Source organism: Penicillium pulvis, assembly GCF_028828015.1.
Source record: "Penicillium pulvis strain IBT 33274 chromosome Unknown scaffold_8_segment0_segment0, whole genome shotgun sequence".
NCBI classification, from domain to species: Eukaryota; Fungi; Ascomycota; class Eurotiomycetes; order Eurotiales; family Aspergillaceae; genus Penicillium; species Penicillium pulvis.
In genome coordinates, this window is record NW_026643080.1 from 1,147,649 (window position 1) to 1,160,447 (window position 12,799).

Genomic DNA, 12,799 nt, shown 5'->3' on the forward strand with positions numbered 1-12,799 from the left:
CGGGCGAAATAGGGAAAGGGTTGAGTCCAGCCTCGTTGGCCCCAACAAGCAAGCACTAAAATACGGGTTCTCGTTTCCCTCGGAGACAAATTCCTTTCTTTCACCTCGATCTTCAACCTCGAACTCAATTCCTACGATATCGGCCCGTAGGTAGCCGAGGTTGGCCTATGCTTATTTTCCGGTATCCAGGAACAGTGTAGATTCAGGAATATTTTTGCGAGTTTAACTGTGGGCAATCCGAATTCGTTGAGCTCTCCATTTGCGTCATTGATTAGGAGCGGGAGATCCACAGGGGCCTTCACCGGCCAATGATCGGCATCATATTAGGAGACGACGGCCCGTGCAGGATCGGTTGAAGGGAAGTCCAGAATAAATAGCCGCGTGATGCGGATTCTCGAGATAATGACTACCGAGCAAATCTGGGGTTTCGCCTCTAGCCTTGTAATTAGGTGAGTCAATTTGGTTGGAGTATCAAATAGCCCGTGAGTTGCGATCCAATCGCTTTGGGAACCACTCGGGGCAATTTCGGCTAGATTTTGGCATGTGCATGTGAGTAATAAGAACAAAAGCGAAGGGAGCCTCCAGAATATTGTATCATTCAAGGTTTGCAATACCAATCACGGTCAATCTGTTTCTGGCGATCGGAAATCAGCTTCTTCCCTTGCCTATGTTATACATAGACAACTACAATGTGCTTTGTATAGGTCTTTTGGGCTTAATGGAATGACCATTAACCACTGATTATTTTCTGCTTTGGCTCATTTGTTGGAGGTGTCCTCTTTTCTATGGGCCTTTTTTTTTTGTGAGGGAAGGTATTGCGTGATCCCTACACACAACTGCCGCCCGCCAAGGTTTACGCCAGGGTCTTCGGGCAGAAAACGTGCGTGAAACTCCTGCAGCCCGGTGAACAAGATCTTAGCTGATATTTTTAATACTCCAGTGTGTCGACTGTATAATTCATCTAACTATAGATATGAGGAAGTGGGGATTCAACAGGAATCGGCCTCCCACGTTGAGTTGGTGGGCCCCACTATACACAATCAGTTTCCCACCAGATCTACCCCATCAGCTCAGGGACAGGCACTATGGATTGTTTAAGGACTAGTATTCTTATATCTAGAGTTAAACTGAACGTTCCAACATGCCAATATTTTTGACTGCACGTGTGGTCGGCTATCTTGACAGGTTCCACGGTTTATAACTGCTCGCTTCTATGAAAACTTGGAACCTTAGGATTCCCCATAGTCCTCCTACGCACATGGGCAGCCCACCTTGGGAGAATGAGGCACCAAGTGTACTGATTTATTCCTCGAAAATTCAGTTCATTTTATCCGTGGTATTATCTATGTACCATCAAGCAAAAAATGCTTTGTTTGTTGGTCAGCAGGTACAGCCAACGTTGAAGCATCACCAGGCCGATGACGCATGAACAGAATGACGCGCGGGCACAAGCCACCGTGACACGATCTGGCCGTTATCGTGGGGCAAAGACACCTTGACAGGACCACAGCGTGCCTGTATGACCGAATAAGTGGCTGATCGCCAGAAATAAATTAAAGCCCGTCATGTCATCCCACTGACGTCATTTAATCTAACTGGCTCACCAAGCGTTCAACTGATTAAAACTATCAGAGCCTCCAGAACCCTCAACCTGCGTCTTTCAAGGTTGCCTCTGGATATCACTCGCCATCTAATCTGGTATGTCTTCCAAAAATTTTGCTGGTCCGTGACACGTCTAATCAACCATCTCTTGACTCAACTTAGGTCTACATCTCCACCTCCACCACCCATCATGCCTGACATCTACGACCGGATCCGAGAGGAAGTCTCCGATAAAGAACTTGCGCTCTGGACAGCCCTCACATGTGCCGATCCAGCCTCCGAGTTAATCAAATTAAGCAACCCAGAAGCCAACTTTATGTTCCCGAAAAAAGAGGTCCTCACCCTAGAAGACCATGACAAATTCAGAAAGGCGTTGAGGGCTCCGTTCCACCGGTTCGACACTTATCGAATGGATGAAGTTCGAATCTTCATCATTGATTTGATGGCAGCAACAGTGACATGCAAAGTCCATGCGGAGAGGGAGGGCAGGAAGTACCGGGCGACATCGCATACTACGTGGTCTCAGGCTTCCGATGGCGAATGGAGGATTGTGACCCACCAGGAATGTAAAGTATAGTTACGATCTTGGTATAATTTTGAATGGGGCTTTTGGTGTTTCTACGACTTGATGTGCAGAACGTATCATGAATGGAGCTTGTTGGTATCTAGTTTAATGTAACGATTTTGTCAGTTCCCGATTCCACGGTCATAATCAACATTTAAACATAGTTGTATGGATTCTGGCAGGACGGGGTATGAAGTTCGTGGAGCCAAGGCAGCATTTTGAATGTGAAATCGTGAATAATCATCATCAGGGAAGGGGGGAAGGGAGAGGAACTTCACGGGACGAGGTTGGGTAGTAAGTGAGAGACTCTCGTTCAGGGTAAGCAGGAGGTTTTTGGAATGCACTTTTGTTCCTCTTCTCTTTGATTTGTTGGAAACGGCTGGTTTCCAAATATGTGTGACATGGTAAGTTGGTTGAGATTGCAGGCTTTTTTTCTCTGGCTTTATATAGTTCGGCACATTGATAGAGTTGTATAAAATATATAGTATTATGTCTAATAATATCATTGCATCATGTTATTGGGACAATCGAATACCCCGGAATTGGCCATACGCCACGTGCGGAGATTAAATTAGATCGTGGAGAACATAGTGGATTCATCTATCTTGCTAGATCTTCTTTATGGGAAGATAGATCCGCGGCTACTTCTATTCGTGGGCTCTTTCTCGGCGCCTCGTCTCGAGGCTCCGACCATGTGGATTATCTCGCATTCTCAAAGTCTAATGGGGAACCTTTATAGAGTTTATTGTGGTGTAATTGCTGTTGAGCACTCCACAAGAGACAATGGACTGCCATCCACGCTGTGGTCATTGCTACTTACTATAGCGAGGTTCCAAGGTTGTCCTTGGCAGAGGAGATGCCATGTGCCGTAATATAGCACGACGATAGTGAAGAGAATCATTTTGTATGAACGTGCTACGATCATCCATTAAATACCTTGTCTTGGTCTCATTGACTCTCTTTCTGCCCAATTATGTACCACAAACCTCAAAAGGCCAATTTCCATGGTTTGTCAGGGTCTTCTCGTCGCGATTTCCGAAGCCTGCCGCGAACTCCACTTTCCACTCACCGATCAAGGTTTCAGCTTTCCCCACAGTGCGGTTTTCCCCCACTGACCTCGTCGCGATCATTTTTCACATATGCGCTCAATCTCTGCGCTATGGCGAAGCCGCAGGGCGCCATTCGGCAAAAGCGCAAATCCCGGGGCCGCGGGCTCCGTGCGACCACTGGTTGGTCAGTTTCTTCCCCAGATTTGTGGCTGTTTTCATGTCATTTAACGCGTAATTATGTAGTCTGATCTGCAAGAGGCGACATGTCAAATGCGACGAAGTATGTGTCATTCGCTCCCACGGGCTATCGAAGATGCCGAGAAACGAATTAATCGCTCTATCAGGTACAACCACAATGCGGCCCCTGTGCCAAAGGCCAGCGCCCCTGTGTGTATGCACCTCGGGAATCACCTTACAGTCGTGCTACAACAGCAGAGGCACCAGTGCTGCAAGCTCCGGTTGAAGCGGCAGGCTTAGAGCAAATGAATGGCCGAAGTTCCGTCCATCGGCCTCTTCAAATTTTGGTCGATGCGTGTGATAAGGAACAGCCCATACAGCAAGAGAGCCCACTACTGGGATCACGGGCCGCTACCAGCACGATCGCGTCTGAAAATCCTGGGTCGGCAAGTGCCATTGTCTCAACAGCAAGGTCGCCATATAACTATGTTCCATCACCGGGAACAGAAAGCTCTTATTCATCACGAGCTGCGCCCCTGAGTTGGTTTGAACTCTTAGCTACGGACGCTGCAAATGCGGACGACAGGTTTTTATTGTCTCCACCTGAGCAATTCGCTCGGCACAGATCCCAAACACATGTTGATACTGGAGAGGATCCTCAAAATAGCTCCAATTTGCAGCCTCGAACGCTTCGAGAGAGCCAAAGCTTCAACGCGGCGGCATTTCCACAGGATCCGGAAATCGCACGACGACTAGCTTCGCAACCACCGGAGGTAGAACCGGCAATCTCTAGTGCGCCAAAACCGTGGAGTCCAGGGGGTTTGATCGAATTGTCACCCCTGGAACATTATTTATTCCAACATTTTGTACGTGTTGCAAGCAAATGGTTGGACTTTTTTGATCCGGAGAGTCATTTTGCTTCTACAGTCCCGCATCTAGCTCTCCGAAATGCTGGACTGATGAGAGCCTTGTTGGCCCTGTCTGCACGCAACCGCTCACTGCAGGAATTTCAGTCGGAAGGTTTAGGTCGTGCCTTTGTGGAGGAGAAAACCATCGACCGCAACCTCGCTGTCCAGTATTACTACGAATCCCTTCATTACTTGAACAAAGCCATGCAAATCTCTTCTTACGCTCGCAGTCATGAATTGATCGCCACCGCTCTGCTTATCAGTACCTACGAAATGATCGATGGATCAAATCAGGACTGGGAAAGACACTTGAAAGGTGTGTTCTGGATCCAGCGGTTCCAAGATAATGACGGTGAATCAGGAGGGCTCCGATCAGCCGTCTGGTGGGCTTGGCTTCGACAGGATGTCTGGGTTGCCATGCGCGAGCGACGTCGGATTTTCAGCTTCTGGAGCCCCAAGAAGCCAGTGTCAGTACTCACTGCCTCTGAACTTGCATGCCGAGCATACTATCTGCTCGGACAATGCGTCAACTATGCTTCAAAAGAAGAGGAAAGGGCTTCAGACTTGGAGCGCCGCTTGGAACGCGGGAGTGAGCTGCTTTACATGCTGCAGGAATGGCATGATCATCTGCCCCCCGAATACAGTCCACTCCCCGTCATCTCCACCACCGAAACATTCCCTCCAATCTGGGTTCACCCGGCGCCTTATGCAGGAGCGTTGCAAATTCACAGTCTTGCCCGAATTCTGGTAGTCCTTCACAGGCCATCTTCGGGAGGGCTCGACGATTTTAGGGCGGCACAAAAGCTTTTAACGATGTCTGTCAACACCATATGCGGAATCGCGAGATCAGTGGATGCCCAGGATCATGCAGCAAACATCGTTTCTTTGCATACTCTTTTTGGAGGTAAGTGCTTTTCCAAATCGACGCTGACAGGTAGCGGTTTCTAATTTATTCCAGCTGGAATGTGTGTTTACACTCCACATGAACGCCTGGCCCTCCTTGAGCTTCTCGACGCTTGTCAGTGCAGAGTTAGTTGGCCTTTGTTATCCCTGAGAAAGGAACTCGAGTTTGAATATGGGAAAGACTCAGGCAATGATCTAATGAGATGAGTTCCATGGATGTTGGAACATCCCATTACAAAGTTATATGAAACCCTTAAGTGTTTCATTAGATGTGAAGTGTCTCCAGGGAAATTAGCATTATTCTGAGACATGTGAACAAATGGAGGAAGGAATCTCGATCTGTCCAAATCTTGAACTGATAGGACATCCCGCCATAGTGGTTGGCAAACCCTGTTCAATCGTCCCAGTCTCAGATCAGATACCATATTAAGGTATTATATGTGGTATTATGGTGGTTCTTATCTGGAAAGTTTAAGTACGGTGTGGCTGACCAAGAAGCAGTGTGCGCGCGTTTTGGTCAGCACACCACTACTAGTGATCAGATCATATGACAATTGGTCACGGACGGGTATGGTATACTTGGAGACACACATGGGCAGTTTTATCCCAGGAGACCGCTCACATAGCTAGTCCATTCTCATAGATCAGAGCAATTACCACCCAGCTAAGTGTCAAGAAAGTAGAAGTCCTGAGAAGCAATACCGAATATGGTCATCACGTCCTCACATATATCTTTTTTCAAGATAGTACACCAGTAGCCACAGTCGGTCTTCGATGTCCACGGGTCATTGCGGCTTTTTTATTTAAACGGTGCTGCGACAATTGTAGGTCTTAGCGGAGAGGAAGCTTTGCACACCTGGGCAGCACTATTGGGGATATACTACACCCGTGGACGGCGGCATTGGCCACGTTAAGAGGGAAGCCCGTTATAACTGACATACTACTTGTAGGACTGCGTATAATGGATGGGTTAGCTGATGGGAATCCTTGCATATGTGATACCATGATGTCTAGGCTATTACATAACATACTTTAGACATATATATCCGCCTTCCAGCAAAGCCAAATTCCAACACCGAGAGTTAACACAGGTACTTAGATCCCATGCCCAAAAGACAATCCTTCACATGCTATATTGACAAGATTCATTGGATCCAAAATGATCGTGAGGCTCTTCTCCCGCCACATCGCCCATTATATCTGCAATCATGGCCATTCCACCTGATAAATGCCAACTTATGTGGCAGTGGAAAAGCCAAACCCCAGGATTATCCGCGCGGAAGCGCAGTACTGCATACCCACGACTTGGTATTTGGACAGTATCTCGGAGAATCGCGTGATCCAAATCATAAAATCCAACATCCTGAAGATCGGGGTTCGAATTTTCACTGTCATGTGTGACCATGGGAGGTACAGAAATACCGGGGGGCACAGCGTCTTTGAATGGGTTGTATGAGCCCCAGCCAAGAAGAGCTTTGTAGACATGGAGGACGAAAAAGTGGTGACCATGCTGGTTTTTTTTGGTTGATCAGCTTTTGCATTTCAAATTTCTCTTGGGCGCCAGGGTCTTATTATGGTTCGCGGGGTATGTCCTGACTCACAAGATGGAATGGATGACTACTATCATCTAAATTGTTAACAATTAAGTCAACCCAGACAGGGTCAGTATATGTTGAAAAGGAAAATTGATTCTCGTCCCATTGGTTGCGAGGCAGACTGATCAGAGGGTATGGTGGTTCTTTCTGAGGTCGCCAGGATGAATGGTTGAAATAACCCCATGGCATGTTGGCGTTAATAGCTAGCATTTGGATCTTGGTATAAACAACATGAGTTTGCTGAGACTTTGTGGGAAGCGCAGACAAGACGGATGGCGACGAGGAAATGTTTTCGAGATCAACATGCTGCAAATGCGTTATCTCATCATTCCTAATGGACAGGTTGGTGGAACAACAGTTCTGATTGATTCCAAACGATTGAATCGCGGTTAATGCAAAATTAGGGCGCCGAAAACCTCTATATTTCATCATATTAGGAAAAGTTTTTTGCCACACTGCAATTATACGCACGATTTATCCAAAATAACGGTCATACAAGAGGGGCTATCCTGAGCCACCCGTCGGTCTGAACGTAGAACAAAGTCTACTCGTTGGCCAGGATATAGAATTCCAGCGGATTGGATATTCTTCGTCTTTTCCCGCCTAACTTCACTGCTGTCAAGATGGATTACTTCCAGAGTTTCCTGCGAGAACTGCAGTGTGAATCCAGCGAGAGAGCTATAGGCCATTAGCGATTTATATCATCATCATCATTTGTCCTCGTACCCTGTGTTGACAACGCGAATGCGATAGGAGAAGCGCCTATCTATGTTTAAAAAGGACGTGTTTGCATGTTGTTGAATACAGTCTAACGGACGAGCTGGCACAGCCATATCACAATCAAATTGCCCAATACCGTTGATCAGAAGGGAATCTGGCACAGGCTAGAAGGTTCTTTAGCAATCGAAAACTAGAAGTCCGCTTGCTGTTCCCTTACACACCTCGCTTCCAAATGAAGCAGCGCTCATGTAGTGCGACTTGGCTTCTTGCGCAGGTTGATGATACCAGTCACCAATGAGGAGCAGGAGTTCCTTCTCGTAGTCGAAACGGTCATTGTCTGTGGCGTTTTCACCATTTGAAAGCTTTTGGTCTTCTAACGTCTGATAGGGAGCATGAACAATGAGCCCTCCATATAGCCCATCTGCTCTCTGAAGGTCTGTATGAGCATGATACCAAAATGTGCCATTCTGATCATTAGGGATAGTGAAGTTGTATGTGAAACTGGCTTCCGGTTCGATGGGACACTGGGTCACCCCGGGGACACCGTCCATGGAGTCTAAACATAGTGTGAATAAAGATCAAGAATTGGCATAAGATGACATACTTCTTATGTGAATACCATGCCAGTGGATTGACAAGACTTCATCTTTCAAATGATTCTCCACAGTGATTACCAGAGTATCTCCTGCTCTGGCCTCAATTGTAGGGCCAGGTAGTAAGCCTTGAGAGAGATTAGCTATCAAACTATAGCATAGTGTAGGTTTTCTAACCATTAATCAGGTATACCTCTTTCTTCACACCATCTGGGCGTCGATATGCCTTTGTCACATGCCAAGTGTAGTGATGAACGAGAGGCTCCCGGAAAATGTGGTTTTCCGCATGAAGCTCAAGGCGGGGACGGAATGTATCCGCTACTGTCCCTAGCTTATTCTGATATATTTGCTCGGAGAGGACCTTTTGTTGCTTGGGCACAACGATTATTGGCATGTTACTGTAGACATTCAAATAAACGAAGACCAGCAGTGAAGACAAAAGTAGCAAATAAAGTCCACCGGAAGACATCGATCTGAGACGCCTCTTCGGCGGCCTGCTTCCCATCTCCATAGTCATAACTTTTCAAAGAGAATTCCCGGAGCTCGCTTCAATTTCGAACATTTTCGCTGACGAAGATCATAGCCTAACGGTCTTTAGTCATTTTCTTGTTACCGACGTAGTTTTCCGAAATTATTTAAGGGTGCTAACTTCTAGCCGCCCAAACTAAGCTAAGTGTAACATGCCCCACATCGATGTTATCTCTGTCAGAGATCAACAGCGTCACTTGATTTGCTAGTGAAGGACCGGAACTTGGTACGCTCGATCAAATTCCTTTCCCTGTGAATATGTTCTCTAGATAAGCAAAATATTGCCGCTTTTAATTCAAGAGTGTGCTCGGGCTATGTTCTAAACATCTCACCATATCATGACTGTCTCCTCCAGTAGCTAGGTCGACTTCCCTCTCCATAGCGCACCTTCAAATGGTGCGATCCCACCACGATCCACTATGTCCGTAACAGTTGCTCGTGATCGCCGGCACTTACTATGTATGTAACAATACATAACCCTTTCAAATTACCGTAAAATATGACACTCCTATCAGCTTATAGAATCCGCCCGCGTGTGTGGGGCAAAAGCCCAAACTTTCACCAATATGACCTTCAAATCTAGACACGTTCAGTATTTTATCTACACAGGGTAAACTTGCCAACTGCAGATTAGCGTTGTAAACAGAATAGGAAAACAACTTGAGGTTACACCTCTCACATTATTTTGGCTATAAATCCGAGACACAGAAAGTAGAAAACAGGAATCAAACAAGGTGGATCTGTTTGGAATCCCTTAGATATATATGAGTATGCCTGGAAGTTTCTACTTTCCCAACTCCCAAGAAGATCAGAGAATTTGACTCACTAGATCGAATCCGACACACAATCATGTCGGTCGCTCATATCATCATGCTGATCCTCTTCGTGAGGGTCAGATTTGCCTTTGCTGACACTTTATCTACAATTGAACATGTGGTTATCTTCATGCAAGAGAACCGATCATGGAACAATGTAAGTTCACCGAGACGAGAATTTGTCAGTCCATTATAAAGTTAACGTGTGATCAAAACCATAGTATTTTGGCACCATGGCAGGAACGCGCGGATTTGCGGATCCCAATGTCCAAGTGAATACCGCGACCAACAAGTCCACTTTCTACCAGTACGATCCGCATTCAAAGCGAAATAAAAATCAAAGTTCTGACTGACCTCTAAGGGTGGTAAACTCTGAGCTGTCTAATGCAACTGATTGGCTATTGCCCTTCTACCTTGGATACGAGGGTGGTACTTGGCCAGAAGCTGTTCAATGCATTACCGCTGGAAGCAATAGTTACACGAGTAACCACTATGCTCTTAATGGGGGGTTGAACGATGCCTGGGCCACCGAAAATACTCCTTGGAGCTGGGGACACTTGCAGCGAAGCGATATCCCGGTGCACTTTGCCATTGCTGAAGGTTGGACTGTTGGGGATATGTACCAAGTGCGGATCTCAAGCCTTACTGCCCGAAGATAGACTGACCATTTCCTTAGGAATCGGTGATTGCCTCTACCAACCCTAACCGTGTTGCGCTAGTCAGCGGAACCATTGGCGTCAGCGAAAGCAAGCCTTATATTGACAATTATGAGATTGATGGTAAGGAGCCAAACTAGCCACAGGAGATTGACCTGTTAGCAATACAAGTAGCTAACACAACGCGTCTAGGCTGTGAGACGTCTGAGATGAGCTGTTACCCGCTCACTTGGACGACTATCTACGAGTATTACCAAAACGCTGGCGTTACATGGCAGGTCTACCAGGACACTGACAACTTTGATGATAACCCTCTCGCGTGGTTCAAGAATTTCCAGGAAGCCTCTTCAGCTTCTGAGCTAGCTGAACGTGGCCTAAGTTATAAAGGCCTAGACGCCTTCTACGATGCCGCCGCAAACGGGACTCTCCCCATGGTCTCTTTCATTGTTGGGCCAACAGAGCTCTCTGAACATCCTCCTAATTTGCCTAGTGCTGGTGGGTGGCTTCAAAAGCAGGTTGTCGATGCCGTTGTCAACGGTGCCGCTTACAACACTACTGCTTTGATGATTAGCTACGACGGTATGTTGAGGAATCCACGAAAACCCTTCAAAATATGATCTAACCTTTTCCCTCAGAAACTGGCGGCTTTGGTGATCACGTCGTTCCATTCCATTCTGAGAATGGGACTGCTGGTGAATGGATCGAGGACCCTTACGGCAAATTTGGCTATACTTACACCGGGCCAGGTGCGTGATTTCATCGTCATACTGCTCTGTCACAGTTCATTATTATGTTATTATGAACGCACTGCTGATCTTCATCAGGCTTCCGCGTCCCATTCTACATTGTTTCCCCATGGACTCGTGGTGGTCGCGTCTTTACAGAGCGAGCAGACCACAATTCCCAGATTCTCTTCTTGGAAGAGTGGCTAACCGCTAAAGGCTACAACAACGTCACAACAGAGTACATGGAGCCGTGGCGTCGCGAGCATATGTCCAATCTTCTCAACGCTTTTGATTTCTCAAACGTAAGGCATCTTGGATTTTGGCGGTACTTTTTTCATGAAACCATCATTGACACCTGATTTAGCCTAACTATACTATACCCGACATCCCTGATATTGATGCTCCTGCCCAGGACTCCGATGGGACGTATATCTCTACCGGGACCTGTGAGTCAACATACGCGGTTCTTCGGCCAACTGTTCCCTATGGTGAGCAGACCGAAACTTCATCTCTTTACTTCGAGGACGGATACAAAGAAGTCGTCGGATACTTGACTGAGGGTCGCTATCTCACCTTTGAGAAAGGCGGATATGCTTTGGCCAATCTGGGCGTCTCTTCAGTCGTCAGCCTGACAGCCACCACCACTGATCATAGCTCCATTTACCAACGCTGGATCCTCCACTATTCTTCAGATGAAGAAAGCCAGATATACTATCTTGAAAGCGCTTACGATGGAACTTACCTAGGTGCTGATGGCACTTTGGTTTCTTCCAAGTCTAAAGCTAGCGAGATAGCTATCTCATTCCTCGGTGGTGGGGCTGGCTATATTTTGCAGTACGAAGGATCTACCTACATTGACGTTCAGAATGATTCCTTCACAACATCTTCCACATCTGCTTCTTCAGAAGGGTTCGGTATCTACTCTGTTACCTTCAGCGACTCTAGTTAGTGAGCTTGTTGTGATCTCTGCTCGGATATCAAAGGCTGGCCCTTATGGCTTTCTGAAAGAATGAATATATGCCATGCCACGACACTATTTGTTGGCAAGTAGTCTATAGTACGCAAAGGAATGACTGGGTGATAATACCCTAGTATGCACAACCTTGGAAAGTCTCTACAAAGAAAGCATTCCCTGTTTGAATACACGGGTAATGGTCAATATAATATAGGAACTGTACAATCCATTCGGGGACAGTTAATTTAATGATATACTATGAGTAATTCTCTTCCAAACTTCCATGCACAGCACTCATTTCATTAGAATTGGCACCTCTCTCCGGAACTTTTAAATTACTCGGCTTCATCATTGAGTCCCTTTTCGTCAAAGCTATCGATCATGTTGTGGAATGGATGGTCAAATCCATTGGGAATATTACCGGGAATCAAAGGCAAGTCGGAGGCTTGGAGCTTTTTCCTTGTAACCCACCCAGATCTGACCTGAGTGGATGCAAGCATCTCAGATTCTTTATGACGGGGTTTGGTGGTATGTATTGCAGACGAGGTTTTTGTAAGCTCGGCTACACCAATCACTGGGGACCATGTTGCTTTGATGTTGTTCTGCTCAGTTATGGTCTGAGTGAAAGGTGTGGGGGTAGAAGCAGGAGTTGCCAACTTGCTGGGGTTTTCCACGCCCTGTAGGTGGAAGATGTCATCCTGGTAGTCTTCAAGGCTGGGTATAAGTCTCTATTTTATCATTAATACCTCTATGTTAACTTTCGCCTGCAAACTTACAGGATGGCGAGATTGGATATTTGTTGCCAATTGGACTATGTTCCCAGTTGCCGTCTTCTGGATGCGGTAGACGCAAATGGAGGCCAAAGATATAATAGATATGGCGATGATCACTGAGCAGGTGGACTTGGAAGAGAAAAGGGCCATCTCGGTAGGAAGAGTAGTAGGTCGGAGGCCTGCTCAGTTCCTTGCGTTCGAGGAGACGAAGAAGAACTTATACATATGAGAAAAT

At 46.6% G+C, this 12,799-nt stretch overlaps 5 protein-coding genes across 5 annotated transcripts; 3 read left to right on the forward strand and 2 right to left on the reverse strand.

Annotated features, from left to right (window-relative positions):
- Nucleotides 1-1,792: 1,792 nt before the first annotated feature.
- Nucleotides 1,793-2,179, forward strand: N7503_009834 (uncharacterized protein; the record flags this gene model as incomplete). Its single annotated transcript, XM_057069380.1, has 1 exon — nt 1,793-2,179. One exon carries the CDS (start codon nt 1,793-1,795, stop codon nt 2,177-2,179), a length of 387 nt encoding a protein of 128 aa, XP_056915991.1.
- Nucleotides 2,180-3,326: 1,147 nt separating this feature from the next.
- N7503_009835 (Zn(II)2Cys6 transcription factor) lies at nt 3,327-5,411 on the forward strand (the record flags this gene model as incomplete). The annotated part of the gene is made up of 4 exons (XM_057069381.1): nt 3,327-3,400; nt 3,460-3,496; nt 3,561-5,205; nt 5,260-5,411. The coding sequence occupies 4 exons, from the start codon at nt 3,327-3,329 to the stop codon at nt 5,409-5,411; spliced, it is 1,908 nt and encodes a 635-aa protein (XP_056915992.1).
- Nucleotides 5,412-6,327: 916 nt separating this feature from the next.
- N7503_009836 (uncharacterized protein) lies at nt 6,328-8,629 on the reverse strand (the record flags this gene model as incomplete). Its single annotated transcript, XM_057069382.1, has 7 exons — nt 6,328-6,714; nt 6,806-7,217; nt 7,271-7,477; nt 7,526-7,683; nt 7,741-8,075; nt 8,124-8,240; nt 8,290-8,629. The coding sequence occupies 7 exons, from the start codon at nt 8,627-8,629 to the stop codon at nt 6,328-6,330; spliced, it is 1,956 nt and encodes a 651-aa protein (XP_056915993.1).
- Nucleotides 8,630-9,489: 860 nt separating this feature from the next.
- On the forward strand, nt 9,490-11,785 carry N7503_009837 (nonhemolytic phospholipases C family protein; the record flags this gene model as incomplete). Its single annotated transcript, XM_057069383.1, has 8 exons — nt 9,490-9,612; nt 9,677-9,762; nt 9,817-10,081; nt 10,132-10,234; nt 10,304-10,690; nt 10,747-10,857; nt 10,936-11,138; nt 11,201-11,785. 8 exons carry the CDS (start codon nt 9,490-9,492, stop codon nt 11,783-11,785), a joined length of 1,863 nt encoding a protein of 620 aa, XP_056915994.1.
- Nucleotides 11,786-12,126: 341 nt separating this feature from the next.
- Nucleotides 12,127-12,714, reverse strand: N7503_009838 (uncharacterized protein; the record flags this gene model as incomplete). The annotated part of the gene is made up of 2 exons (XM_057069384.1): nt 12,127-12,519; nt 12,568-12,714. 2 exons carry the CDS (start codon nt 12,712-12,714, stop codon nt 12,127-12,129), a joined length of 540 nt encoding a protein of 179 aa, XP_056915995.1.
- Nucleotides 12,715-12,799: the final 85 nt, after the last annotated feature.